This window comes from Lissotriton helveticus, chromosome 10 (assembly GCF_964261635.1).
Source record: "Lissotriton helveticus chromosome 10, aLisHel1.1, whole genome shotgun sequence".
In the NCBI taxonomy this organism is placed as follows: domain Eukaryota; kingdom Metazoa; phylum Chordata; class Amphibia; order Caudata; family Salamandridae; genus Lissotriton; species Lissotriton helveticus.
In genome coordinates, this window is record NC_136071.1 from 1,102,847,320 (window position 1) to 1,102,874,602 (window position 27,283).

At 45.0% G+C, this 27,283-nt stretch overlaps 1 protein-coding gene across 1 annotated transcript; it reads left to right on the top strand.

Annotated features, from left to right (window-relative positions):
* The first annotated feature begins 7,091 nt into the window (after positions 1–7,091).
* LOC144785628 (uncharacterized) lies at positions 7,092–19,998 on the top strand. The gene is given in 9 exon segments (XM_078664435.1): positions 7,092–7,158; positions 7,809–7,922; positions 9,109–10,794; positions 11,986–12,085; positions 12,618–12,766; positions 14,435–14,547; positions 16,107–16,196; positions 18,454–18,576; positions 19,804–19,998. Coding segments are annotated over 9 exon segments (2,637 nt in total).
* The last annotated feature ends 7,285 nt before the right edge of the window (positions 19,999–27,283 follow it).

Here is a 27,283-nt window from a genome sequence, read left to right on the forward strand (position 1 = left end):
GCTCACAGTGCCAGGGGTCTGCTCATAGTGCCAGGGGTCTGCTCACAGTGCCAGCGGTCTGCTCACAGTGCCAGGTGTCTGCTCACAGTGCCAGGGGTCTGCTCATAGTGCTATGGGTCTGCTCACAGTGCCAGGGGTCTGCTCATAGTGCAAGGGGTCTGCTCATAGTGCCAGGGGGTCTGCTCATAGTGCAAGGGGTCTGCTCATAGTGCCAGGGGGTCTGCTCATAGTGCAAGGGGTCTGCTCACAGTGCCAGGGGTCTGCTCACAGTGCCAGGGGTCTGCTCACAGTGCCAGGGGTCTGCTCACAGTGCCAGGGGTCTGCTCACTGTGCCAGGGGTCTGCTCATAGTGCCAGGGGTTCTGCTCACAGTGCCAGGGGTCTGCTCACAGTGCCAGGGGTCTGCTCACAGTGCCAGGGGTCTGCTCCCGGTGCCAGAAGTCTGCTCATAGTGCCAGGGGGTCTGCTTATAGTGCAAGGGGTCTGCTCACAGTGTGAGGGGGTCTGCTCATTGTGCCAGGGGTCTGCTCATAGTGCTTTGGGTCCCCTCATAGTGCCAGGGGTCTGCTCACAAAGCCTGGAGTCTGCTCACAGTGCCAGGGGTCTGCTCACAAAGTCTGGAGTCTGCTACTCAAAACTGACATTCATGTTGGTAATGCAGTGATGCCCCAGAAGGTGAAATGCGTCTTCCTGTGCCAGTCACTTACCCGGCCCCTGCAGGTAAAGCACCCTCACCATGTCAATAACTCACAGTAGAGTGGATGCCTGGAGTGGGTGATGAGGAAGTACTGTACATATGTCATGATGCATTTTTCTGTTCATGCCTGTGTATTTATTAGCGTGATGGAAAAGCTGTGAACTTCAGCTATAATCTTATGCACTGATGTGGGTAGATGTCTTCCACCAGCGATAATCCTGCTCAGACGCTGTCTGCTGCACACATGACGCCGATACACGTATGTGCACCACGGCCGAACTGGGAACAGAAACCAGCCCTGGCAATTCCACTCGACTGCCCCCGGGGGTGGGGTGCTACTGAGAAGCGCTGGCCGAGGTGAGTGCTAGTGTTAAGCACCACTGCCCCTTTTGTTACAGGGGGTTGATATTCCAGCACTGTTGCAAAACCATCACCCAGTAACAAAGCCCGCCCCGACGGGTCAAAAACCATCCCCCACCCTTCCGGCCCACCGGGAACACGACCCGTGTCCACTCCAGCCAGTCCGGCCCTGATGTGAACACTGGAAGTGCTCAAGACTGGCTACTGTGAACTGTCAGCAGCAGTTGGCATGCTGTCTGGCCTACTCAATCTACCGACTGGACAACGTAAGTCGCACTTCCAGAACCAAAGATTGGCTGAGTCATTTTGCTGCAGCACATGACAGAATCTGGTCTTGGAACTAAGCTTGGGTGTAGCAGAGGGGAGTTTTTTCCTCGGTCGCGCTCGCCAATGGTAAGTTGGTTAGCACGAGTGAGGAAAATCCAATGCTAGACCACTTCCCTGAGAGATCTCTCAGCGCGGGCAATCGCAGATTGCGCTACCGCTCGCGTTGAGAAACCTTCCGTTCATGTTGAGGAAGCTGCAGCTCGAGTTGAACTTCTACTCGAGCGGCAGAAAGAAGCAGCCCCCTCTTGCACTGTTCGAGTTTCATTGGCTGTGATTTTACAGCAGGAGACAAACACCCGGCACTAAAAATCAGTGAGAACGGCGCGAGGTAACCCACTGCGCTGCTCACAGAACTCCACGTAACTTGGCAGAGTTTTTTTGTCAGTCCGCAGAGTTCCACGTAATGGAACTTCACGCACTCCACCGAGGCTTACTTGGAACCCGGATGAATCTGTAAACAAGCACAATGTATCTACTCAATATCTCACTGAAATGACCCAGGGTACTTGGCACAACAGATTCACACTGTCAGGGGCAAACACCTGGCCAGGAGAAACACCCAAAACATAACATCAGATTGAACGTGGCCATATAAAGAAGAAAGTAATAGTTCGTAATTATTTTTGGGTCCTGGTGTGATTCGATAGTTGTATGTAAGTATAGACATTATGAATGAGTGTGATTAGAGGATGCTAATGATATGCATTTTTGCATTTTGAAAAGATATTTGGTGTCATGGACAATTGCATGGTGGAGTGTATTACAGTCGTATTTTTATACCACAGGATATTGGGTCAGCACATATGGTCTGTAGATCAGTTTCACTCACTGAATATGTCTTACGGTTTTTAATCATTCCCCATCAATTACCATTTTTAAGTATGTCACAAAGTGGTGTAGTCTTTTGTATATGATAAATGTTTTGCAAGGAAACATATTATATGTTGCTATAGCTATCCAGTTGGTAGGAGTCAACTAATGTAGTTGTCCTGAGAAAGGAGGTACATATTATCTAATAGCACAAAAACACATCGACGGAACACACAAAGACGACCCACAGTGCATGGACGATTACAATATGTCAATGAGTGTATCACAATAAGTAGGAGTGTACCTTCTAATTGAGAAATCGATTGGAATTTTTTTTTTATTCTCCCCCTTTTTCCTAATGTTGTGTTATTTATTTCTTCTTTTTTTTCCAGAGTTTTATATAGCACGAACTTGACCCGAAGGTGTAAGGTATCTGAGCGCTTTACACGAGCACCAGTTGCTTTAACTGAGGACACATTAATGTTGAGTAGGCACAGGAAGATGAACTGATTTCTCCAGGGTTACAGGATGTTGCGCATCCTTGCTGAGAGACTTGAGGGGTTTAAATCCTGCCACCTCTCTTTCCAGGCTTTCCATTAGTTTCTGTGCTTGCCACTTACTTTTCCTCCATTTCTATTGGCTGTAGCATATTTTCCTGCGTTTACCAATGTTTGTAACTCATCTGCTTCTCTTGTCAGTTTCCCGTAGCCGAAATACTGTTAATAGCTGCTTTGGTAGTACTATTTTTCATAAAGTTTTGCCTCGTTCTGCTTTTTAGGTCTCGCGACCTGTCAATGCGCATGCGCATTGAGCGGAGCAAGACTAAAGGGGCTTATCGAGAGTTTACCTAACTGGCGATTCCACTGGCGATTTGATGCTGTGCCCGTGCGCTTTTAGGTCAATGCACAAGTGCATTGACCTAAAATGCGCGTGCACATCATCAAATCGCCAGTCAATCACCAGCAGCACTCCTCCCACACCTTTGAAGTGAAGCTTAGCTTCACTTCAAAGGCCCCGGCTGCTTCACACCCTCATGCCTTTCTCCCCGCTCCGCCCCCTCCCCTGCCCGCCGTGTCGCATTTCTCCTCTCCTCCCCCCTCCCCACAGCAATGCCCTCCGCCGGCCGTACTTTCACGGCCGCAGGCCGTCTCTCGTATTTCTCCTTGTTTTTTAAGTTTGCCTTTTGTCGTTGCTGCTTCCGCCCTCCCAGCTCAAACAAGTTTGCCTTACTCAGACGGCGAACGAGCACAGACGAAGTAGCCTCGTTTTAAGGAGGGTCCCTTGTTGCAACTTAGTGAAAGAAAATTCTCCCTTGTGCATGTTTGTGCGCACACTAAACACAAGTGGCTTTAAAGGTTGCTTTCTTTTATCACACAACTTAGTACAGTAGCTTTAAAGGTTGCTTTCCGATGTTGCTACTTCCGCCCCCCCTACTTCCCAGCTCAAACTCAGTATTTGCCTTACTCAGATAGTGAATGAGCACGGACGGAGGTAGACTTGTTTTATGGCTTAGTCCCTTGTTGCAACTTATTAAAAGAAAATTCCTCCTTTTGCAGGTTCGTGCGCATTTGCGTTTCCCTTGTGCATGTGTGTACGCTCACTGAACACAGAACTTAAGTCATCACAAAACTTATTACAATAGCACTGTTGATATGAATGGTAAATAGCCGGGGAAACTCTTGTTTCAACTTATGAACAAAATGACTCCCTTGTGCAGGTTCATGCATGCAATGAACACTGAACTGGTGTCAAGTGAAAGCAATTTCGGCATCGATCACTTAACGTGCTATTGTCAGTTTGATTTTGTTTTAACAAGTTATCCTCCTTTTTCATTGACCCGGAAACTAAAATTAATTCCGATCAGAAGTTCTGGTACATTATAATGAAATTATGGCACACACACTCCCCAGTACGACACACAAAATACACTGTATTTAACAGAGTACCAACTCAAATGCGGTACGCTGCATCAGTTTTGATTCTGGGGTTTGCTTAACGTACATAACCCTCCCCGGTCTTTGTTCTTGTTTAACGTAACTGGCACTCATGAAAAACACTTCAACACCTTCGGGTCATGTTCGCTCTTTATAAAACTGGGAGAAAAAAATACCAATGCCACCCGCCTACAGGAACTGACTCGGCATTTTGCTCGAACACGTCTTGCAACTCAAGACGGCCATATCGCTAGTAATACAGTTATTTTGTATCACAACCCGATTTGGGTTGCCCTATACAAAGGAATATAGTCAGGTGAATTAATAATCACTTACGGACCAGCTTCCTTATCCGCTGATACCTGATTGAAGCACCTGGATATACCTCGCCATCAGGCCAAGACGTAGCGCTGTGCGTACATGCCATAGTTTATTCTAACCCGGTAACCATATCTGACGGACTACAATTGAATAGATATCTGCCTTGAAATACATGCATCCGTGTGCACTCTGAGTCTAATATTTCCCCAGCACTCCCGTCCTGAGGAGACCCCATATCCTAAGAGGGTCGAAACGTTGTCGACTGCATAAAGAGTGAACCTATAAAAAATACCTACCACTATCGAATGTTCAAAAAAACTCTAAAGGCTCCTCTTCTCCTATGCTTCCAATGAAATGAAATGAAATGAAAAAGAAACTTGCTAAAGCGCACTGCGGCCAAGCGCACTGCGGTCCAATAACCTCTGCCTCCACCTATGTTTTCTTACAAATTGTCTTGCACCACTGTTAGGTTATGGTCACTCTACTGGGGGTTCACTAAATCATGTTCAAATTGTATATATTGGTAATATTTTTCTTACTATATGTGGTATGGAGTACTGCCTTGATTGCTAAATAAAATCACACTTACCTCGGTTGAAGTGAGCACGATTAAGATCAATTGTATTGTGGGCTTCTATACTTATTTAACAGTGTCTAAATGATCAATCCTAAGATCTTTCCGCTTATCGCTTTTGTTCTTTTTGATTAAATCAAGCAAGTTAGATCGTCTTGCAAAGTATATATTGTTCTTCTTAAAAGAGTTCCTTGTGAACATTGTCTTTTTACTTAATGGTAAAAACCCAGTTCACAGGACGGATGGGTTGCTCGTTACTTCAGAAACCCGCCTATTCCCAGCGCATATCACCAGACACCACAGAGCTCCGCCCCGTCCACGCACGTTTTTACAGTACTCAATATAATATCTCTCTTGATGTCAGTCTTATCTCCTCCCTAATCGTTTCCAAACTTAGGAATGCTGTGTGTGTAAGTAGACTCTTGCCCTGGGTGGACAGATATGTCCACGGGGAAGACAGTTGTTTGCTTCTGTCACTGGAGCATATGGCACTTTCACAGATTGGATAGCTCTCTGCTATACTGTAAGCTTTTAACCACAATCGCCCAAACTGTGAACTATGTAATACCCCGTTGCTCTAAAAGAGATCCTCCTGCATTACAGGCGAGACCTATTGCATTTCCAATGCTTGTTTGTCTTGCAGCAGATTTATATAACACAATTTATCACCAAGAGAGATTAAGTGACCTCACAGAATCACAGAACGCCGCGTCGCAAGGACTTGAACCAGGATCTACAGCTCTTGATTGGCAGATCTGGCCGCTACGCCACATCCTCTGCACTCCCATGAGACTTGTCGGGGAGCTCTTTCCTTTGCCCCGAACAGTGATTGTTAAAAACAGCTTATTATTCTTCACATAGGCGAAACCGATGCATTACCATTGCTTGTTTTTGTTACATTGATTGCGCTATGCAATAATTCGTTTTGATGCATTTTTAATGAATATATAAATAAATAGTTTATGTGTGTTTTAAAAATTCCTGTGGTACTACATTTGTTTGATTGTGGTGACTGAATGTGAGTATATTTGTTGTTTAAATATTCTAGCAAGGGGAATCCTTTAGATTGACTGGTTGCTTAAACTCTGTCCCTTGTTTTGAGGGGTTTCTCTCTTTTTTCAAGCAGAAGTAAAGAGACCCTTAAATCAGACACTCCAGAATCCCATACACAGAAGGCTCTGTCCAGGTAAGTCCTCTCTCTCTTTCTTATATCGGCCACTCACTGTACCTCCCTGTTGTGTAAATATTACATTATTTATCTCTGTTAATCTAGTCTTTATATGATTCTAATTGTACACGCTTTGTGTGTAGTCTATTCACAGTTCCACGGTACAAGCGCTACGGTGCCTCGAGGGCCTAGTGGGACTATATTGCAATGAATAAACACAGAAATTAAATACGTTTTATTTTATATTCTCTGGGGAGAGATGCATTTCATTCCCCTTTAAACCGATGTATTTTCTGTAGAAATCACGAGCCCCTTCACCCCCCTCCCCCCCCCCCCTGCCCCATCTCTGCCCTCTGGAAATATATTCCTGCCTGTCCTGGACACTGTCCTGTATGTGAGGTGTGACCCCTGCTGCTAAGGGTGCCCGTAGAAGCAGCTCCCAGGTGTGAACCCCCCCTTACTGTGTCCCACCCAACAGGGAGGGGGGGGGGGGGCAGGAAACAAGGCGCTGCCCTTTGGGAAAATCCCACTGCCCCTTGAGTGACAGCGACTAGACACGCCCCCTTGGGGACACTGCACATAAAGAGCTGTGGGGCCGGGTATGGAGTGAGACACCAGCAGTGACTGACCCGGGCGCACTCCAGCTGCCCCAGCCTGACGGGCTCCAGATTCACCCACGCTCCGGACTCACTCCGGATTCAGCCCATACTACGGATTTACTCCGTGATCAGCCCACACTCCAGACTCACCAGCCCCGACTCTGCGGATTCAACACAGACTCACTGCGGATTCAGCACAGACTCACTGCGGATTCACCCCAGACTCACTGCGGATTCAGCCCATACTTCAGACTCACTGCGGGTTCTGCCCAGACTCAATCCAGATTGACTCCAGCCGCAGGATGCCGGAGCCAGGGAAGGCCCCAGAGCCCCTTCACTATTCCATTGGGATCCTGTCCATCTCTGCAGGTAGGACCCATACTGCCACTTTCGTCATGTTTGATGCCTTTATATAGCGCTAAGATCCGATTGAGGCAGGCAAGCGCTTTGTGAATGGAGAGTCCTGGGCTCTGTTTAGAGGAGGTGTTGGGGAGTCATATTCGTGTTGAGTTGTTTTCTGAGGCCTAAGAGAATGGTTTAGGGTGGGTTAGGGCCAGGAGCCGGTAGAGCTGGCGAGAGTCAGTGACATGCTATCTTCACAACTCAGTGCGACTGACTGTTTCAGCTCCACCGGCCTTCGGAGCAGAAGCCTCTCAGGGAGTCTTGAGCCCCCTATAGCTCAGCTCATATCTGAATACAGCCATGTAGGCGCTTTCTCCCAGTACCTCACCTGTGACCAATCATTATTGAATATTGGAATAATAAAGTGAACAGGTGTTTCCTGGGTTAAGGCGCGTGCTGCGGAGATCTGAAAGGAACAGGTGTGTGTTTGTGTCACGGATGTCTTTGGTGTGTATCCGGGCTCCTCCCAAGATGGGAGAGAGGCTGGTGTGAGTGTAAGTTATCATTTAATGTCTGTCTGTCTCTGTTGTGTTTCCAGATTCCCTCCTAAAGGGGGACCCTGGCAGGCGTGTGTTTTATTTATTTTCACATCATGGCTGTCTTTCCTGTTCCTCCAGGCTCCCTCCTGCTGGCAGTGACGTCATACAGCTCCTCCATAGCCACGCCCCTCATCCCCAGCACACCCCTGGGGGTCCTGCTGGTCATATTGGCAGCTCTGCTGGGATATACAGGTGAGATCACATGTGTGAGGGTTCAGGGGTAGTAGGGAGGGAGACACACGGCTGAGACTGTGCGACACAGTGCCTACGTATATAATGATTGATTCAATGCGCTTATGACATCTCAATATGGGAATGTAGTGCTTGAAACTAATGGTAGGTGGAGATGACTAGAGAGGGAGTCTTCCCTCCCCACCCTGTGGGAGGGCCTCGGGGTTATGAGTGAGAAGAGACCCCTTCTTTCGGATAATGATAGGAAAGTAAACCTGTCGAAAAGCCTGGTGCCTGTTCTGTGGGTTAATGATGGGTAAATAAAGTGCAGTCCAGGAATCAATAAACTCTCACCCTGGCTCTGGCTGAGATATTACAGAATTGGTAAAAACTATCGGCCAGGGAAGACAGGAAGTTAAATTGATGCTGATCTGAACCTTTTCTTTTTCCATTTCTCGATCTTGTTTCCACCTCTTCTTTCTCCCTCGAATCATCATTTTACTCTTTCTTTTTTCTCACTTCCAATACTTTTATCATTCCTTTCTTTCAATGATTTTCTTTTCCCTCTTTACTTTCTTATCCCTTCTCTCTCTCTTCCTCTTTCTGTCTACTTTCTTTATCTCATTCCTCACACTACCCGTTTCCTTAAATGTTCTTTCCATTTACTCAGTGTCTCTGCGTGTCATTCTCTCTCTCCTTTCTGACATCCCTCTTTTTATTCCTTTGCCACACTTTTCATTGTATAGTTTTCTTTATTTTTTATATACTTTTCCCTTCTCTCCATCTTTCTTTCCTCTCTTTGTTCCTCCTCTTTCTCTTCCTCACTCCACCTTTCTCTTTTTCCATCCTCTCCCTTTTATTTGTCTAATTTTCTTTCTCCTATATTTACCTCTCTCTTTTCCCACCTCCTTTCTTATTTTCCTCTCTCAATCCTCTGATTAGCACGTTGTCTCTTGTTTCACTGTCTAGTTGCCCTTTTCCCTTAAATATATGTCTCTCATCTCTCTTTCTGTCTGTTCCCACCCAACCCCTTTCATTCCTCTAATTTTCCCTCCTTTAATCTTTCGTTCTCTTTAACTCCATCTTTCCTATACTAACTTCTTCCTTCCACATCCTCCACACCCTTTCCAATCTCTACCTTGTCATCTACTTGTGTCTCTAATTTTCTTTCTTCCTATATTTACTTCTTCCTTCTTCTCTCCCGCAGGAGTCCGCAGGAGCCGTGGTCCTGTCCCCTTGTTTGTGTCCTTCTGCCTGACGGTCTCTGCGCTATGGTGCTCTAAGGGAGTGATCCATATCATGGACGGGCAGGGGGTCCTCAGCCGGTCCCTTGACCTTCGTAATGCCATGGTCCCGGGTCTTGCAGCCTTCACCCTGGGACTGCTCATCATCAGTCTGGTGGGCATCCTTCAGAAGGAGGCTGCCCTCGCCATGATGGCGTTGGCCATCTCGCTCTCCGCTGCCCATGAAACCGCCACATACTATGACAGTAGCTTTGGTGCCTCGGCGGTGGCTTCTAACCACCTCATCGTCTGTCTCGTTGGGGCGTACTTTGGTGGAGGGAGGCTCCTTCATATACTTACTGGGAAGTTGGTCACCCTCCCTGGCACAGATCTGGCTACGGCTAAAGCCATCCCCCAGGGCTCACCCATTACCTCCAGCAGCAACGACCTGGTCATCATTGGGCTGATCTTGAATATGGTGTCCGCCAGCGTCTTTGGATGCAGGGTCCTGGGAGTGACCACCAGTCTCTTTGTGGGGCAGGTGCCTTGGCTCTGGATGGCGGGGGTCTTCCAGATTGGGGTCTGCATCCTGTCGTATCGATCCTTGGATACCCTGGCGGCCACCTTCTTTGGCTTCACCTCCATCCTACGGTTCGCTGAAGGATATTCCTTGCTGTACCAGTTCTGGCAGGCCACTGAACCCATTTTCCCTGTCCCATTACTGGTGGTCTTTCTGCTCCTATTCATGGTCTTGGCTGTATTCATGGCTGGTAGGAGCCTGGTGGATGGGCTGTATCTGTTGTTTTATGTGACCTACTGCATCGCTTTGGCTTCACGTCCCACTGGTTTCTTTCATGGTGGATCACAAGGAGTGAATGTGGCTATTTACGTGGCTTCAGCACTTATGACACTCATTAAACTTTACAACATGAAAGCGGCCACCAAGATACCAACAGGGGAGGGGATTGTTAAGAGCCTGTTCACACCTATTAGCATTTTCAAGTTACGTCAAGAAAAAGACCTGCATGTTCCTTACCTCGGCTAGTCTAAGTATGCGGATGGAGAGGTGCTTGGCCACGCAGGCATCATTTTGGCCGCCTTTGCAATCACTATGTCTGTGGACCCCACAGACGCACGTGCCACTGTCGTCCTACCGTGGGTGGTGGTAGCTGGAGGACTTCTGAAATGTGTCTGTGGCTCTGTGGCCTTCTCGCGTGGTAAGACCCTTGAGAGCAGCACCTTTATTCTTTATGGAATCATGTGGATCATCTGGGGTCTCACCAGGTACGGTGGCCTCTACGGCCCCACGAGGGGCTTCCACGTGGCTGTGGGCATCATCTGCTTCATGCTCTTGAATGGGTTTATTATTTTCTGCACGCTGTTCCTAAGCAAAGCCTGGTTCCTGTATTGCCTCACCTTTGAACTCATCCTCATCAGTTTTCTATTGGACGCCGTCGCAGCCCTCCCAGTTGGGTATGACATTGCTGTCACCATCATCTTTGGCCTGGTCAGCTTCTACTGCTTCCTGGCTGGGCTGGTCAGTGACACCTTTGAAGAGCCCCAGCTACCCATGGGCCGCCCACTTCTGCAGCTCCAGGGGTATGGGGGCGGAGCCTCCAAGTGCCCCCACCTTCCTGCCAGGAGGGCCACATCCGTCAAGCAGATCGCAGGTAAGGGGATTCTGGGGGGAATCCTTTTTCCTTTCAATGTTGGGAAATGTAAAACTCTACTAATTTGATGACAGTTTTGTCTGCAATTTTCAAATGTTTCCATTCTTAGTTTAACAAAGTTGTATATTGTTTACTGCTAAACTTTGTCCCGGATAGTCTTAGTGAAAACATGATTTTACCAGCAGAATAATTTCTCCTCGGTAACAATAAGACTTGTATTTGACCTCCAAGTCACATGTTGAATCCTAAATATCATTAGTCATATTATAGTGCGTACTTTTTACCTCAGAATACCTTGTAGAACTATTTATTTAATGATTACAACCCTTTTATAAAAATATGAGATGATCTTCATATCATATTCAGTTATTTCACTAATAAGAATTCTGTCTAAATTAGATGAAATCTTGAATGGATAAATTATGATAGAATTTGAAAACTCTGAAACTTTCCGAACGAAAGACTTATTAATGGTGCTCGCCGTCAACAGCAAGGACCTGTGTGGCCCTGAAAACTCAGGTTGAGCTCACGCTTTGTAGTGTTTGCTGCTTGCACCCCCGGGGTGAGCCTGGCTCCAGGGGAGAGGGCAGTGCTTGCATATTCAAGCTGTTCCCAATCCGACCCCAGATCACACTTGTCTGACCTGCTTGCTGTCTGTTTACCACTGTAATGTATGCTGCTCTTACAGCCGTGTAAGTTGAGAGGACTACAGTGCCCAGCGTGCATTGGGGTGGTCCTGAAATAGGATCCCACCGTGACTCCTGGGTGATGGGAATATGTTACTCTCTGTCTCATATCCATCTCTACAGTTTTGACTTGGACACCAATGTCACCTGCCCCATGTCATGAGGCCCAGTGTCCCCCACTCCTGACGTTTAACCAACAGTATTTTGCATTCTGGGACTCATAGTTCCTCCTATTCCTGATTCCTGCTGCCCCAGGATGCCTTGTGCTGTTGGCTAAAAAGCTAGACTTGGATGAGGGTGATCCTCATGACATGGAGTCCTCTAGCAGCTCTACAGCCAGGCCTGAGCGGAGTTGGGGAGTTCCATAGGGAGGGTAGAAGCGATTTACGAAATCTCCAAGTAAATCAGACTACATTCACTAATTTCGGGGCTGAACTTTCTTTAGTGAGCTCAGCATGATGGCTCTGTTTACCTATAATCATGGGTTCTTGCTCTTCTGTTGCAGAAATCATGAAGGATGGAGGAATCTGTGGTGTCCCCACAGACACGGTGTATGCGGTGGTGGGAGCCTGTAACCGGCCTGCCGCCGTGGAGAAGGTGTACAGGTGAGTGTTATCATCACAGCCCTTATTTTCAATCAATAGTGAATATTTTATATTGATGACTTCATATAACAACGAGAACCACGGAAATGAAATGCCCCAACACTAATTACACTGAGGAAACCCGAGAAAGAAACAACAATATACCAAGAGCAGAGAACCCCTGGAAATGAAGCAACAAAAAACAAGTAACCGTAGACACTCCTGCAAAGAAGAAACCAAACGTCCTTATAAAACTGAGAACAGACCAGCAGTACTATCCCTCTTTCTGAATCTTTTGGGGCAGGTGAAAACCCCTAACAACCAGGGTTAATTTTTTGACAAGTAAATAGGACCAGTGTCTTGCTCTATATGACTGTATAAATCGTTCAGTCTTAAGATGGAGAGTAGATCCCATCCTAAATGTTCCTTTTTGCATCATCATGTCCCTGCTGGTGGTCTGGGATTGGCCAGAATCTCAACTCTGGATCCTCCAATCCCAGTGAGACGGATCTCGTCCCTTCACTCAGTTGACCTCTGTCTTGTTTCCTTCCAGGACAAAGCTGAAGCCCAAGGACGCCCCCATGTCCATCTGGATCTCGACCTTGAAGCAGCTGGAGCCGGCTAGACACCTGTTCAGCCCTCTGCTCTGGGACTTCATGCAGGCGGCCTGGCCTTCACAGATGAGCCTGGTCATACCAAGAGGTGAGCGGGGGGGGGTCTGTATCTGAGAGCACATGAAGACCAGCAGATCCCAGTTCATGACCACAAACAAGGGGGAAAGATGAGAAAAGTAGCACCCATCATCTGGATACAAACCTACCAGAAACATTAATTGTGACTGCAGACTAGGACCCAGTCCCACCCACCCCAGGCTTCAATGCTTCATGTGCACATAGATCATACATGCTCTTCAGCTTCCATGTAGGATGGGTTCCCTGTTCCCTCATGTACTGTTTCTTTACCGCTCCTGTTGCAAACATTCACCACACATTCCTAGCGTGATCTGACCCGTTACATTAGAGTCACCTATCCTGCCAACACCTGTGCTTTATCCTTCACCTGTCTATAAGGAGGAGGCCCTTACATTGCCTGCTTCATGCATATCGGACGAGCGCCTACATACGGCCTGCTCTGTGAATCTAAGGAGGATCTTTAGTGATTATTTGGATCTTTTGAGCTCTTGTAAATATTCTGGTCCATAACTGTAGAGAGCCTCTCCATTATCTGCCCCCACCCATAGGATGATCACTGTCCACTGACTGATCTGTATCTTTGTCTAGAGGGAGTGAACCTCTCCATTATCTGCCCCCACCCATAGGATAAACACTGTCCACTCACTGACCTGTATCTTTGTACAGGGTCTGAGCTTCTCCATTATCTGCCCTCACTCATAGGATGAACACTGTCCACTCACTGACCTGTATCTTTGTCTAGAGGGAGTGAACCTCTCTATTATCTGTCCCCATCCATAGGATGAACACTGTCCTCTCACTGGCCTGTATCTGTGTCTGAAGGGAGTGAACCTTTCCACCATCAGGCCCCGCCTGTGGGATGTGCACACTTTGCTGTCTGTATCTTGTATATATGAAAGTTTCTCTTCATCATCTGATCCACACCTATAAGGTGACATCTTTACACTGCCTGACATATCCCGATAGGGAACCCCTCCATTATCTGAGCCCCGTCTACAGGGTGACTATTGTCCTTTGCATGCTTTTTGCCTATAAGGAGATGTTAGTTCATCACCTGACCCTTCCTACCTATAGTGCGAGCACCTGTGTAATTTGAAGGGGGGTAATATAGAGGCTCTGAGCCATGGGCGCGTTGAATTTTGTCTTCCAGGGATAAGGGCACGTTGTGAGTTTAGTGCACACCATAGGATCCTCCTGCGGCTTGGGAGGAGAGGGGTGCTCTTGTGACAACTCAGCAAAGGCCCAAGTTCGACTGGTGCACAGTCATGCACAATGACTGCATGGGATTGGGTATTTCCAAGGGTACCCCCTCACTTTACCAGTGTTTTTTTGTAGATTTCTCCATCATCCAGAACTCTCAGATCTAGTGGTTTAGCAAATACCAAGGTTGTCTGACCTCACTGCACCTCACGCCTCTTTCTCCCACAGCCCTGCACTTCTTGTCTCTTTGTCCCATCTTAAACTTTCTTCCTCCTTGCCTTCATTGTCGCTGTTTTCCTTTCTTCACTTCTTGCTTATTTCTGTCATTTCTGCCTTTGTCCTCTTGCTCTGGGGTCCAAGTGTAATGATGAAATGGAAAAAGCTGTGGTCCCTAAAACTGAGTGCTGGTGAGTTTCAATGGCAGACCCCTTCCCAAAATAAGCTTTGCTGACACCTTTCTGTCTTCTTGTACCCACAGGCGAGTGGCTGCAGTGCTTCGGACTGGAGGACTCCGCTAAGTACATTGGCACCGCAGAGAGCATCGCCATCAGGATCCCGGATTGTTCTGTGACCACATCCCTGATTGACCTGGTGAGTTGTCTGGTGATAGCGGGATGCCAGCACTGCCCGGGCATGGCTGGCACTCTCCTGCCACCAGTGATGAGCATGGCTGCCAGTCTGCTGCACCCTATGCGGGGGCATGAGTGGCACTGAGCTGCCAGTCCTGCTCAAGCATGGGTGGTGTACATCAGCATACATTTAAGATATGTAAACACATCCCTCTGTGTCTTGGAGAGGGTGAGGAGTACACTGCTATGTGCCTAATAAAAGTGAGTTGGAAACCAGAAATATTCCCATGCACTCTGAGGACGGGGAAGGAAGTCACAGCTCCAGGCCTTAGAGGGGGTAGGAGTGAGGACACCTCTCCATGCCTTAGAGAAGGCAGAACTACTAACACAGGCGGAAGGCTTAGAACAGTTAGGGGTTTGGGCACATCTCCACGTGAATAGGGCCTTCTGTTTTGCTTTTTTTTTTTTAAAGGTGGTGTGTGAGAGGGCTACAGATATCTACATGTCCATCAAGCAAGTTGGCAAGTAGGAATATTGCTCTTCTCTCTATGAGTGGGGAGGGTAGACACAGGGCCATTTTAGTCTGAAGGTGGACGTTTGGACACATCCACTACCTATTGGAAATTCAGGGGATAAACCAATCTGTACAAAAGGATTAAGTGTGTACACAACTTCATGCCTAAGAGGAGCCTGGAGATTCCTGAACTCAGCTTTAAGCCCCTTGAGAACACAAGAGTGTGTAGTACATCTCCACAAGGGGGTGTGGATATAAGGGACATCTGCATGGCGTATGAAGACGAGGAGGATAGAGAAATGTTCCTTATCCTGAAGAAGGTGGCTGTGTTGACACATTTATACACCTAGTTGTTTCTCTATAAATCCAGGGTCTTTCATCATTTTACTGTTGTGAACCTTGTCTCTCAACAAGGCTTCTGAAAGCATCAGGAACGAGGGCATGAGACGGTCATTACATAAACAGCATTCTGGAGGTATCATTAACCTGTACATTTCAGGCATTAGTTCTTTCAAGTCACATTGGCCTTGGTGCCACCTGGCTGTCTTTACCAGCCTGGCATGTACAGTTAAGTATAGGCTGGTGATAAAGGTGGCACCCCTAACGATGGGCCAAGTTGTTTGTTTCGTGTAGTAAACAGCTGGGCGCAGTGATCTGCTGTGGTTGTGAACTGAAGGATCCTATCGGAATATAGATCTAGACTATTCTAGAGTAATCACCGGTGTCTGACAATAATTCATTAACTCAAGCACTCCATCCATCATTTTCTTTGAACAGAGCTCTCAGTGCCATAGCAACTCGTGTCTTCAAGACTCCACTGCTGAGGGTGGTTAGTTATATGTGCATTAAAATAGACATTTACTATTGTACACCTGTATTAGGAATACTTTGCTTTATTTTATTTCTCAACAGATAATTATATTTTCTAGTTGAATAAAGTATATTTCAGACAAAATGCAAGTTATTGGTTATGTGTTTGTATATGTGTGCATGTGTGTGTTTGTCTGTGGGCATGTGTGTGTGTAAGGACTGTGAAATAAGAAATCACCCACTCTGTTTCTCACCAGGTTGGGCCCATTGTAGTCTCATCAGCCAATCCTAGTGGAGAAGCCGACACCACTCACCACAACCAAGTGTACGCCAAGATGGGAGACAAAGTAAGTACCATTACAAACACAAGAGGTGTATCTGAGGACACTGTGTTCAGAACCTAGAGTCCTGATAGACCAAGGAGTTTTCTGCATGGCCTGCATTGAACCGACAACATCTACCAGAGATAGCCCATTTGCACTGTCAATTATCCTGATGAACGTAGGATTTTCTAGATAGTTCTGATTCAGTAGCTAATATTTAGTAGTTTTTTTGTCAATTATACACTGGATAAAGTTTGGATAAAGTTTACAAATGTGATTCGCTTTAAAAAAAATTAATTGCCAAATGGGACTAGGTGACCATTGACAACTTAGTTTACCGACTGCAAAGCATTTCAAAATGGTGTGATGGTCCCTTTTCTATATCTAGGGAAGATCCCAGAGTAGGATGTTGAAGGTGTGCGTAGCATGTGTGGGGGATCCCAGAGTGGGATGTTGAAGGTGTGCGCTGCATGTGTGGGGGATCCCAGAGTGGGATGAGGAGGGTGTGTGCATGTGTGGGGGATCCCAGTGTAGGGTGAGGAGGATGCACACAGTATCTGAGGTTGGTCCTCTGATTAGGATGATGAAGATGACTGGGATGCATGGAAGGGAGCCCTAGTAGAGAATGGTTATGGGGTGTACTGTGCCTGTAGGTGATATCCACAACAGGATAATGAATAACCATGCTGTATCCTGAGGGCGCCGGGATTGGCCAATGCTTATTTAAAGTACTGGAGCATCAGTTCTGATCCTGGAGCAGAATGATGAAGATGCAGGCTGTACCCAGAGAGGATCAGAGTGGATTGTTGTCCATGCAAAGCCTCGGGCAGTTGTGACCAGTATTTGTAGGAAGTAAAGATGGTGCATATAAGTGAAGGGGTTGTGTGATGTCACTCATACTGCAGTGAAAGTGAAGCCTCTCCAGTGGAGGAATCCTGGTGGATAGGGAAGATGGTAACCTCACATTTAATAATGTTTATGTTATTTTTAAACATTCCAGAGAGTAATGACTGGATGATGATACAACAGAATTATTCAGTAGAGTAGAGAGCTCCCTCTTGAGGTGCCCACCATGTCTTTGGTGAGAAGAAAGTCCAACTAGACCCTGAAATGAAGATAATGATTCCATTGTTTTAGTATCCATGGAAGCCTCACAGCTGCCTGTGTGATGGGAATGGATGTATGACGTTATAACGCATACTTTTACAACGCCTACCATTACAACAAAACTTTTACAATGCAAAAACCATTACAACGCATACATTTACAACGCATGTTTTTACAACGCATATACCTTTACAACGCATACTATTACAACGTAAGTATTGGTAAGTATATAATAATTTTTTTAATGTAAATTAATTAAAATTAATATATTTTAATTTAATTTAATTTATTTTAATTTAATTTAATTACTTTAATTTAAATTTAATTTTACTTTTTTTACCCTGTACCCCCTTACCCAAAAACGCAAACCTAGCCCTGAACCCTAAAAATACCCCTTTACCCAAAAACCCAAACCTAGCCCTGAACCCTAAAAATACCCCTTTACCCAAAAACCCAAACCAAGCCCTGAACCCTAAAAATACCCCTTTACCCAAAAACGCAAACCTAGCCCTGAACCCTAAAAATACCCCTTTACCCAAAAACCCAAACCTAGCCTAAACCCTAAAAATACCCCTTTACCCAAAAACCCAAACCTAGCCCTGAACCCTAAAAATACCCCTTTACCCAAAAACCCAAACCAAGCCCTGAACCCTAAAAATACCCCTTTACCCAAAAACCCAAACCTAGCCCTTAACCCTAAAAATACCCCTTTACCCAAAAACCCAAACCTAGCCCTAAACCCTAAAAATACCCCTTTACCCAAAAACCCAAACCAAGCCCTGAACCCTAAAAATACCCCTTTACGCAAAAACCCAAACCTAGCCCTGAACCCTAAAAATACCCCTTTACCCAAAAACCCAAACCTAGTCCTGAACCCTAAAAATACCCCTTTACCCAAAAACCCAAACCTAGCCCTGAACCCTAAAAATACCCCTTTACCCAAAAACCCAAACCTAGCCCCAATCCTATACTTACCAATACTTACGTTGTAATGGTATGCGTTGTAAATGTATATGCGTTGCAAAAACATGCGTTGTAAATGTATGCGTTGTAATGGTTGTTGCGTTGTAAAAGTTTCGTTGTAATGGTAGTGCGTTGTAAAAGTTGCATTGTAAACGTTGTATACCGATGGGAATCTGTGGTCTGTGATCTCACGTGTGGCTTTGCTCCTCAGGTGGACGGAGTCCTCTGCAATGGGCCTTCTCCAGAGAACATCGCCTCCACCATCGTCAACTGCACCAAGATCGACAGTGGGACCCTCGGGTTCTTCAGGATAGGAACGGTGCCCAAATCCCACGTAAGTAGAGTGTGTGTGTGTGTGTGTGTGCTGTGCATCTGTGAGTCTCTGTTTGTGGATGTGTGTTTATTTGTACCTTTGTGTGCATGTGTGTGTGCGGTGTCATCCAGTGCCAAATACAAGGAAGACAACTGATCACTTGCTCTTGGAAATTGGGAGAAGAGAGTGGAAAGGAGAGCACTCAGTGTCACCTGAACATGTGTGAAGGAGAGTGAGAGAGAGGGATATATATATATATATATATACACAGAGAGAGAGAGAGCGTGTAGGATGTTGGATGTCTGGGAGCAGAGGGTTGCATGTGGAGGTGCAGGAGTGCCATCACTAGAAGGAGCTTTGAATATCCAGGTAGGAGGCAAACCTGAAGATTGGAGTTCTAAGGGGCCAAATTCAAGGGCATTTCTCACTTCGGTTTGATGCCACACACAATGCTGCTGATAAAGTAAAATGTGGAAGCCCCAAAGAAGAAATTGTGGGGCATAAACATGTCAGCAGGAGCGCATCCCTTATGTGCCTATGATGCCAAAAGTAGGTGTTTGAAGTAGGGTCTAGTTGAGCATATCCAAGAAGGTAGTAAATTCAGAGAGGGTGACTAGTGTGTAGAGGGCTGAGGTGAGCTCACGAGAAAGTGTTACTCATAGTCTTTAAAAAGTTGTTTTAATGTCACTGATAATTACTCTAAAATTAGGAAAATGTCACACATAGCAATCTGAAACCTTGGCAGATATGCATTAGATAGCTTAGAAGAACAGAAATTGAATTACTGCAGCCCTCACGTTCAGTCACAGCTCTGAGTACAGTCTGAATGCAGTTTTGGGAGAGTGGAAGATTCCATTCTAGCTCTCTCTGAGGGGGAGGCCTACAGTCAGTCATATTTTGTCCAAACCCTCACCTCTAAAGAAGTCATGAAAATTGTGTAGTGTGCTGGTCTACGTGTTCAGGTAATAAAGTAGCTGAGGTAGACGTAGCTGAGTTAAGTAGGAGTTTATTAAGTCCATAAGTAAGATAACAAGAAGCTGAGGTCAGGAACAAGCAGACCCACCAGGAGCAGCCCACTAGCTGCTCAGCCCATCTCCCAACTGACAACACTCACGCCAGGCACCCAAGCATTCCATCCATGTCAATCACACTCACATTCAACCCGGAACACTCACACTGGCTGAGCAGCTAGTTATAGAGGTGTAAAGGAACTTATGTACAAACCTGAGCCGATGTCTCTCTTTGCAGGTGCTCCAGCTGTTCAAGCAGGTCCAGAAGATGCACAGCTCCGGTTATGTGTCCAGTGCCTTCACTGAGGTCCCCTTGGAGCAGCCATACTTGTCCAGTTCCATCACAGAGCACACGCTCTCCAATAGCTCTGAGGACCATTCCCAGCAGTCATACGCCAATGGAGGATTCAGCATGGAGGATGAGAAGTTGTGATGGACTTGTGTTAGTAGAGTGCCACCTAGTGGCACAGCTAGGGTGCCAGTGACGCTAGTCGAACCAAGGAGAAAGGAACCCCTACCCTTTGATACGGTAGTAAAACACTGTCATCATGGATGCAGTGGAACCCAAAAAGGCTGGTGCCATTAACAAAAATGCAACAAACCTTTACCATCTTGGGTTAGAATGCCAAAGTCATAGATCACTGCAAAGTCATAGATCTCCGAGACCTCGCTCGGCTCAAGAGGGTTCACCCCATCTCTTGTGTTTGATATTGCACAACTGTACTAAAACTCTTTATTTAATATGTTCTTTATCGCATTCTTGATATTGTTTCAATGTATACATCATCCTATTAGTAAGGTTTTTAAAATATCTGTATCAATGTATTTATTTATTTTTTGTATTTTTTGTATGAATAAACTCAAGTTGGAACCTATGTTGTCTACCTTTTTAAAACAAATCAGTTTATCAATTCAATCTTGCATCCAGTTCACAAGCTAAATAAAGCCATTTTACATCCTCAAAAAATCCCACGGCTCTTCATAGCACTTTACCGATTAGGCGATACCAATCAATCAATCAATCAATCAATCAGGTGTTTGTTAAGCGCAACTATTCACCCGTTATTGTCTCAGGCCTCTGTGGGGTGAGGGGGTCGCAGGTTCCAGTCCATCAAGGAGGGAGCCAGGTTTTGAGGTTTCTTGCGAAGATGGAGAGCGATGTCTGTCTGAGGTGGAGCGGAAGGTGTTCCAGGCTCTGGCCATGCAGAAGGAGAAGGAGCGGCCTCCCGATCTGGTCTTTCTGGTGCGGGGGACCACGGTGTAGGAGAGCTTGGCTGATCGTAGGGTCCTTTGGGGTGTGTGGAATTTGAGTTGGCTATTCAGGTATGCTGGTCCGGTGTCGTGGAGGGCCTTGTGAGGTTGGGTTAGCATCTTGAAGGTGACTCTAGCTTCGATGGGGAGCCAGTGGAGTGTGCGCAGGTGCTGGTTTGAGTAGTGTACAGTGGTGGACCCCTATCCCACTAAGGGCAGAGTTTGATTCTGGTTCATCCAGTGACAGAACGCACCATCCCTGAGGATTCATGTCACACAATGTAGCTCACTGAATCATACCTTGGCGCTGTAGCTGTTGTTGGATTGGTTCTGCCCACTCACTCTCATTCGGACCAGTGGTCTGAGTTCTTATTTGCGAACACTCTGGGTTCCCTTTATTGGCATCAGAGTGCAGTGCGGGCACCATCTGTAGGACTTTACTAAACAGAAGTACAGAGTAGACAGCGCCTCCGCCTGAATCTTTACACGAGAACTGTGCACGACACTCACTCAATCATGAACGTTCTCCCACATCAGTGAGAGCTCACTACAGTGCAAACATATGGCACAGATCCCTCTGAATGTAGACTTCGATGCCCCGATTCATAAAACAATTTATAAGTCAGTGCCCGCAGGTTCCTGGCCTTGCATAACAAAGCGTTGAGATTTAGACAGGTTTCAAGTCTCTGAAAAGCTTTGTGAATTGTGAATTTTGTCCACAGAAAGGCATTTGTGCATGCTTACTTGTAGATGGTGTAAATTACACTTAAGGGAAAAACATTGGATTTGTGTAATTTGTTTATTTTCCACCCAAAAATATTTTTCCAAACAAGGCGGCAAAATTACAACCATTATTGGAAGACAAAGGTACCCTAGCAAAAAGATCCCATGGCTGGATGGTTCTGCAATCCTATACATCACTTTGACCGGCGGAATACCTCGAAGCAACATACTCGCCCCACTTGAAACGCAAGCTAATGGCAACTAGATTTGGGGTATTACCAAGCCTGGCTGAACAACCATCGTGGAAGTATACTGGCGTCAAATCCTGTGGTTTATGTGGTGAAGCCTGGCAAGACATTATCCATCTAATATGCGTCTGCCCTGGCCTAAAGACGCAACGCATGGTATTACTAAAAAAGGCTTTTAATGACAGAGGAATTCGGACATTTAGATCTGCAATTATTAGAGAACTTGGCACTACAGACCCTTAGCTGACCTGTAAAATAATGAAATGTTTACTGTATTATGAGAAAAACTTTGTGGCACTTCCAAAACAATAATGTTTAGAATGTTATGGTCATTTTATAAGTAACGTAAAAAAAAGAAAAAGTTTTATATGTTACTACGTGAAAAAACCTTAAAACGATAACAATATGACGTCACAGAATTATGTACAAACTTAAAACTGGCATCATGAGAAGGACACCGCTTCTGCTCTTTTTGAATAATATAATTAACATGTTTTTTCTTGTCTTTTAAATACTTTTAATATAGGGATTTTATATTTGTACTATGACATTGTTATGGTTTTAAATAACTTAAGCAATAAAGATTACTTACTTATAGTTCCAATGGCCCCTTCACTTGGTCGTCATGACAACACAGACCTCGTGCTACTTATATAATGCACCAATACTCATTCAGGGTTCATCTCCCCTCTCACACCATCGTCAGATTAATTTTAGTAGCAAAACCTAAACCAACAAAAGCAAGGGAGCACAGTACAAAACTATACAATAAAACAATTCAACTAAAGCAGCAATAAACATATGATTATGGAGCAAACACTGATCTTTATTTCTGACTCACTATCTGACCACCTAAATCTAGCTCCTACTTCACAGGTGCGTTGAGTAAGGCACAATCTCACCCCCAATGATGTGTGTGTTGGAGTCTCACTCCAGGCGCTAGGGTTACTTGGTTGGCCCCAGTTAGAATTAAAAGACATCTGCTAAATGTCCCATGACACTGGCATTCGTGCTACATGGGCCCATCATAGATGCCAGGCAGTTACCCCTAAAGAAGCTGAGGATGGGGCACTGCCCTTCCCTCCCCTGCACAGACCCTCATCCACCTGTCCCGTGTGTGCCAGTAAGTGTGCCCCCTCCTGCCTTACACTCTGCATCCTCATCATCTCGCACTAGGCCATTCCTTCATCACATCTGTGCACATTGAACATGGCTCATAGCTGATGGAATATTAGTTTAGTGTATACTACAAGAAGTCATTGCCTCTAGGGACTGGAGTAAGAACAGTCTCAAGCATTTAATAAAGGTTTGAGAGGATAGCTTCACAATACAATATTCAATAACTGTTCCAAGACAGCATACCTGTCAGCTCCTATATTCTGGAATTTAAGAGCTCTTTATTCCATAAATTAGCCATGGGAATACTCTGCCTTATCAACAATCACGCATATTATATTGACAAAAACGTCCTTACAAATTCATTAAAACTGGAGACGTTCTATTTTTAGACACTTCTCAATCCTTCTCATTTATTGTATTCTCTTTTGGATTTTTTTCTTGATTATAAATCAAATGTGTATTTCTTACATAATATATTTCTTGATTACAACTCTCTCTTTGCAAGAATGAGAAAAATATTTCTAAAATGTTTAATTTTTTATTTTCAAATAACACTAACAAATGTGTGTATCACTTAATCATAGTCTATATATGAATTATTCCTACAATTAACATCTACGTTGTAAAATATTTTTCTGAAATATTTTTGAACTGTTCATATTTCATCCTTCATGCAGGTTCACTGGCAATTATTTTATTATTCCTTAAATGCAAAATGTCATACCTTCTCTATAAGTGCTTATATGGTGTTATTCACATGCTGTGCTGTTGAACATAAGGATTTAAGTAGATCATTTTCAAGAACTGATTATTTGTTAGAATTAAATAATCATTTTAGGAATTCACAGATTTTTGACTATATCTATTACAAATTCCTCATCTCTTTCACTTTCATAAAGCTGAATAAATGCTGACATTGATTTAAACCTTGCAGATGTACCGCCACTAGTCTGCTCATCCACGACCTTTCCCCTAATAACCATGAGGCATATTATCAAGAAATAGCGTTAACATTATCGCCGCTTTGGCGGCAGAAAATGGCCGCTAAAGTGGCGATAATGGACTTGATAATACGCCCTTGTGAATTCCCATTGAAGCCCATGTTCTGGTGTGAACATGGGCTTCAATGGGAATTCTCTACGGCGTATTATTAAGCCCCTTATCGCCGCTTTGGGGGCAGATTTCTGCCGCTAAATCGGCGAAAATGTTAACGCCGTGCTTGATAATATGCCCCCATGTTTTCATGCCTTCTTCATGTGATTGTGTCTCAATTGCTCCCACAATCTGTAAAAGAACATTACTGATTTAATTACTTTTTTTAATGTCTTGCCACTCAGGATTTAACATTATTATTACATATATCAGGTGTATGTCAATCCATTTTATTTTGTCTTCCTCTAATTTTCTACCATAAAGTTAATCACTACTCCACAGTTCCCCCAACAAAGATAGGAGGTGGGCTGTCCATATACTCCTAACTTTACATTGAATAAAGCCAGTACCATGGGAGTAAAGGGGCATATTAGCAAGAACCTCGTTAAAATTATTGCCATTTTAGCGGCAGGAAACTGCAGCTAAATCGGCGATAATGGGATTGCTAACATGCGTTATAAAATTCCAATAGAAACTCAGGTTAGAGGTCCTGCACATTTAACCTGGGCTTCTATTGGAATTCTATAACGCGTATTAGCAAGCCCATTATCGCCGTTTTAGCAGCAGTTTTCTGCCGCTAAAACGGCGATAAATTTAACGAAGGTTTTTGCTAATATGCCCCAAAGTCTTTGTTAAAAATGCAGATCCCACCAGGTGCCACAGCCCTGTAGATACAGAAGACACTGAAGACGGACAGACTTACTGAAAAAACTGAATCTTAGAGCAACAATAGTTCAGATTGGTATCATTTATACAGGAAATATTTTCAATGGACAGACTAAATAGCCTTATGCACTTAAGGGCATATAGAATGTGATACACAATATGCCACCTTGATTGAAAAGAATAGCAATTTATGTGTAGGAATTAAACAAAATATAAAGAAAACAACACAGTAACAAGTCAGAACACAGGGCAATGTGTCCTCAGTGCCACAGCCAAAGCTTAAAGAAATATAACAATCAAACGGTGAACATAGGCTAATGTATGAGTAACAAACAACCAAAAATGATTGAAAACATTCTTTGTAACAATAGGAATGATTCCATGTTTATTTTCCATGTTTACTTAAGCGTGTTGACGACTTTCGACCCTTTGATTAGGATACCAGGGTCTCATCAGGACTAAGAACACAAGGGACATCCTGAAATAGGGCAAAAAAAGAATTAGTTTGAAAAAACTTGCTTACATGTGGTGGTAATTAAGAAAGCAGTTACCCGAAAGCCCCTGAAATCTGGGGATAGTGGATATGGTGCAGGAGATACAGCGGCACTCATGCACACCCTAATTGATTATTGAATATTGAATACTCACTCAGGGCTTGAGCCTGTGGTTACAAAGGCAAGGTAAATATAAATAATAAATAAGCACAATAATTTACCAATTATAGGACAGAGAGCGCTCTGTTAGTACTAGGACTTACCCCTGAGTATCAGCGCCCCTGCACTACTAGCGCCACGGTCGGCTTGAAAATAAAGAGTGCCAGGTGGAGAAACTACTCCACAGCCACTCTGGGCAGCGTGGATCTGTCAAATATGGCCACATGCAGGGAAAAGCGGAACCACAATTGGCAGAGAAGCTCCTAGTAATAATTGTCACAGGGAAGGTTGAATACTCTGGTCAGGGGCAGCTCTAGGCTCATGGCGGCCCTGGGCAGGGAGCGTCGGTAGGGGGCCCCGGAAGAGGGGGTCCAGGCGGGGCGGAGCCCCCAGAGCTCAGGAAGGTGGAACAGAGCCGTAGGCTGCCAAATCCCTGCCAGGGGCCGCCACCCAAATATGTATCCATCCTCAGAGGATTATTATATTAAGGATATATATTGGCGTGGCGGCCCCTGGGGTTTGGTGGCCCTGTGCAGGTGCACAGCTTGCACATGCCTAAGGCCGCCCCTGCTCTGGTAACACAGCGGGGCATCGTGGCTAACCGTCACTGTCAATAGCAAGCACGAGCATGCGGTTGGGATGCGCTTCCTACAATCAAATGAAAGTGAGGCGTGAAATGCACGGTGCGTTCCAAGCTTTTTTCCTAACAGATAACTAGTAGATAGGAGGCTACTTCTCAGTTACGAGAAGAAAATATTAGTTTCAACAAATGTATCATTCCAGAGATCCTTTACAAAGACAAAAATATGAACAACAATGCATCGAAATTAGGAACTCTCATGAAAAGGAGAAATGTATAGACAGAAGGAACGTAAACATAATGTGCAAATTAAAGAAGGAAAATACTAGGTTAGCTGTTGTCTGTCGAATTCAAAGAGCTCAATAATAAGCATGAGCAATAAATAGATGTGGGCCTCAACACAGACAATTATACGATCACTATGTATATACATATATATCTACATTACCCGAACAATATGCATCTTCAAAGCAGCATCCAAGACACACATTCCTATAATCATAAGGCTGAACCCTTGTTGCAGTAATAATACAAATCATAGTCCAGATTCCACCGTGCTTATATGATAATTTCTTGAATTTAAGGGGGTGAGTAGCTCTGTGTAAAGTCCATGAGGACATGGCATCAGAGGATAGCCTGTATTACTCACGAAGCCGGGAGACAAAACCCCTGCACTCTTCAGACGAATTTAGTCCAATTGTGATGGAATTGCAAATACGGATCCACTTGCTTTCGAGTCATTGTAAAATGAGGGAGAGGTCCCCCCTCTCTCGGGCATCTCCACTACTTACAGCACTTGCCGTCTGATGTCTTCAGGCTTACGTTGATGCTCTATATAGTGTGTTTCAAGGGGGGGCTGTGGTCACCCCACCACGGAACCTACTTCAGTGCTGTCCAATCCGAACCTTAATCTGTCCAATATAGAGCAAGGGACAATGGAACCATATACAATAAACCACCTTAGTGGAATTGCAATTTGAAACGCCCTTCAGTACTACATTAATAGAATCATGCTAAAAAACGTTGGTGTTGGAGGTGTAGTGACTCACAATGCAATTCCCATATTTGGTGTGTCTTCTCAAGGTGGGTCTGCCCCAAATACTGTCCAGGCACTTCTATTGAAAAATCTAAACTCTGTAGAATGTGCCAGTGTTTCCTTATGGATGCTGTAATCTTTTTAAAAGGTGGGCAGAAAGTGGTGACACATGTAAGTCTGTTACAATCTTCCTCAGCATTCGTTTTTAAAAGGTCCTCTCTGTGGTTATACCAGGCTCTTTTTAATGCAGATTTAACAATTTTGCATGGGTAACCTCTTTGGAGTAATCT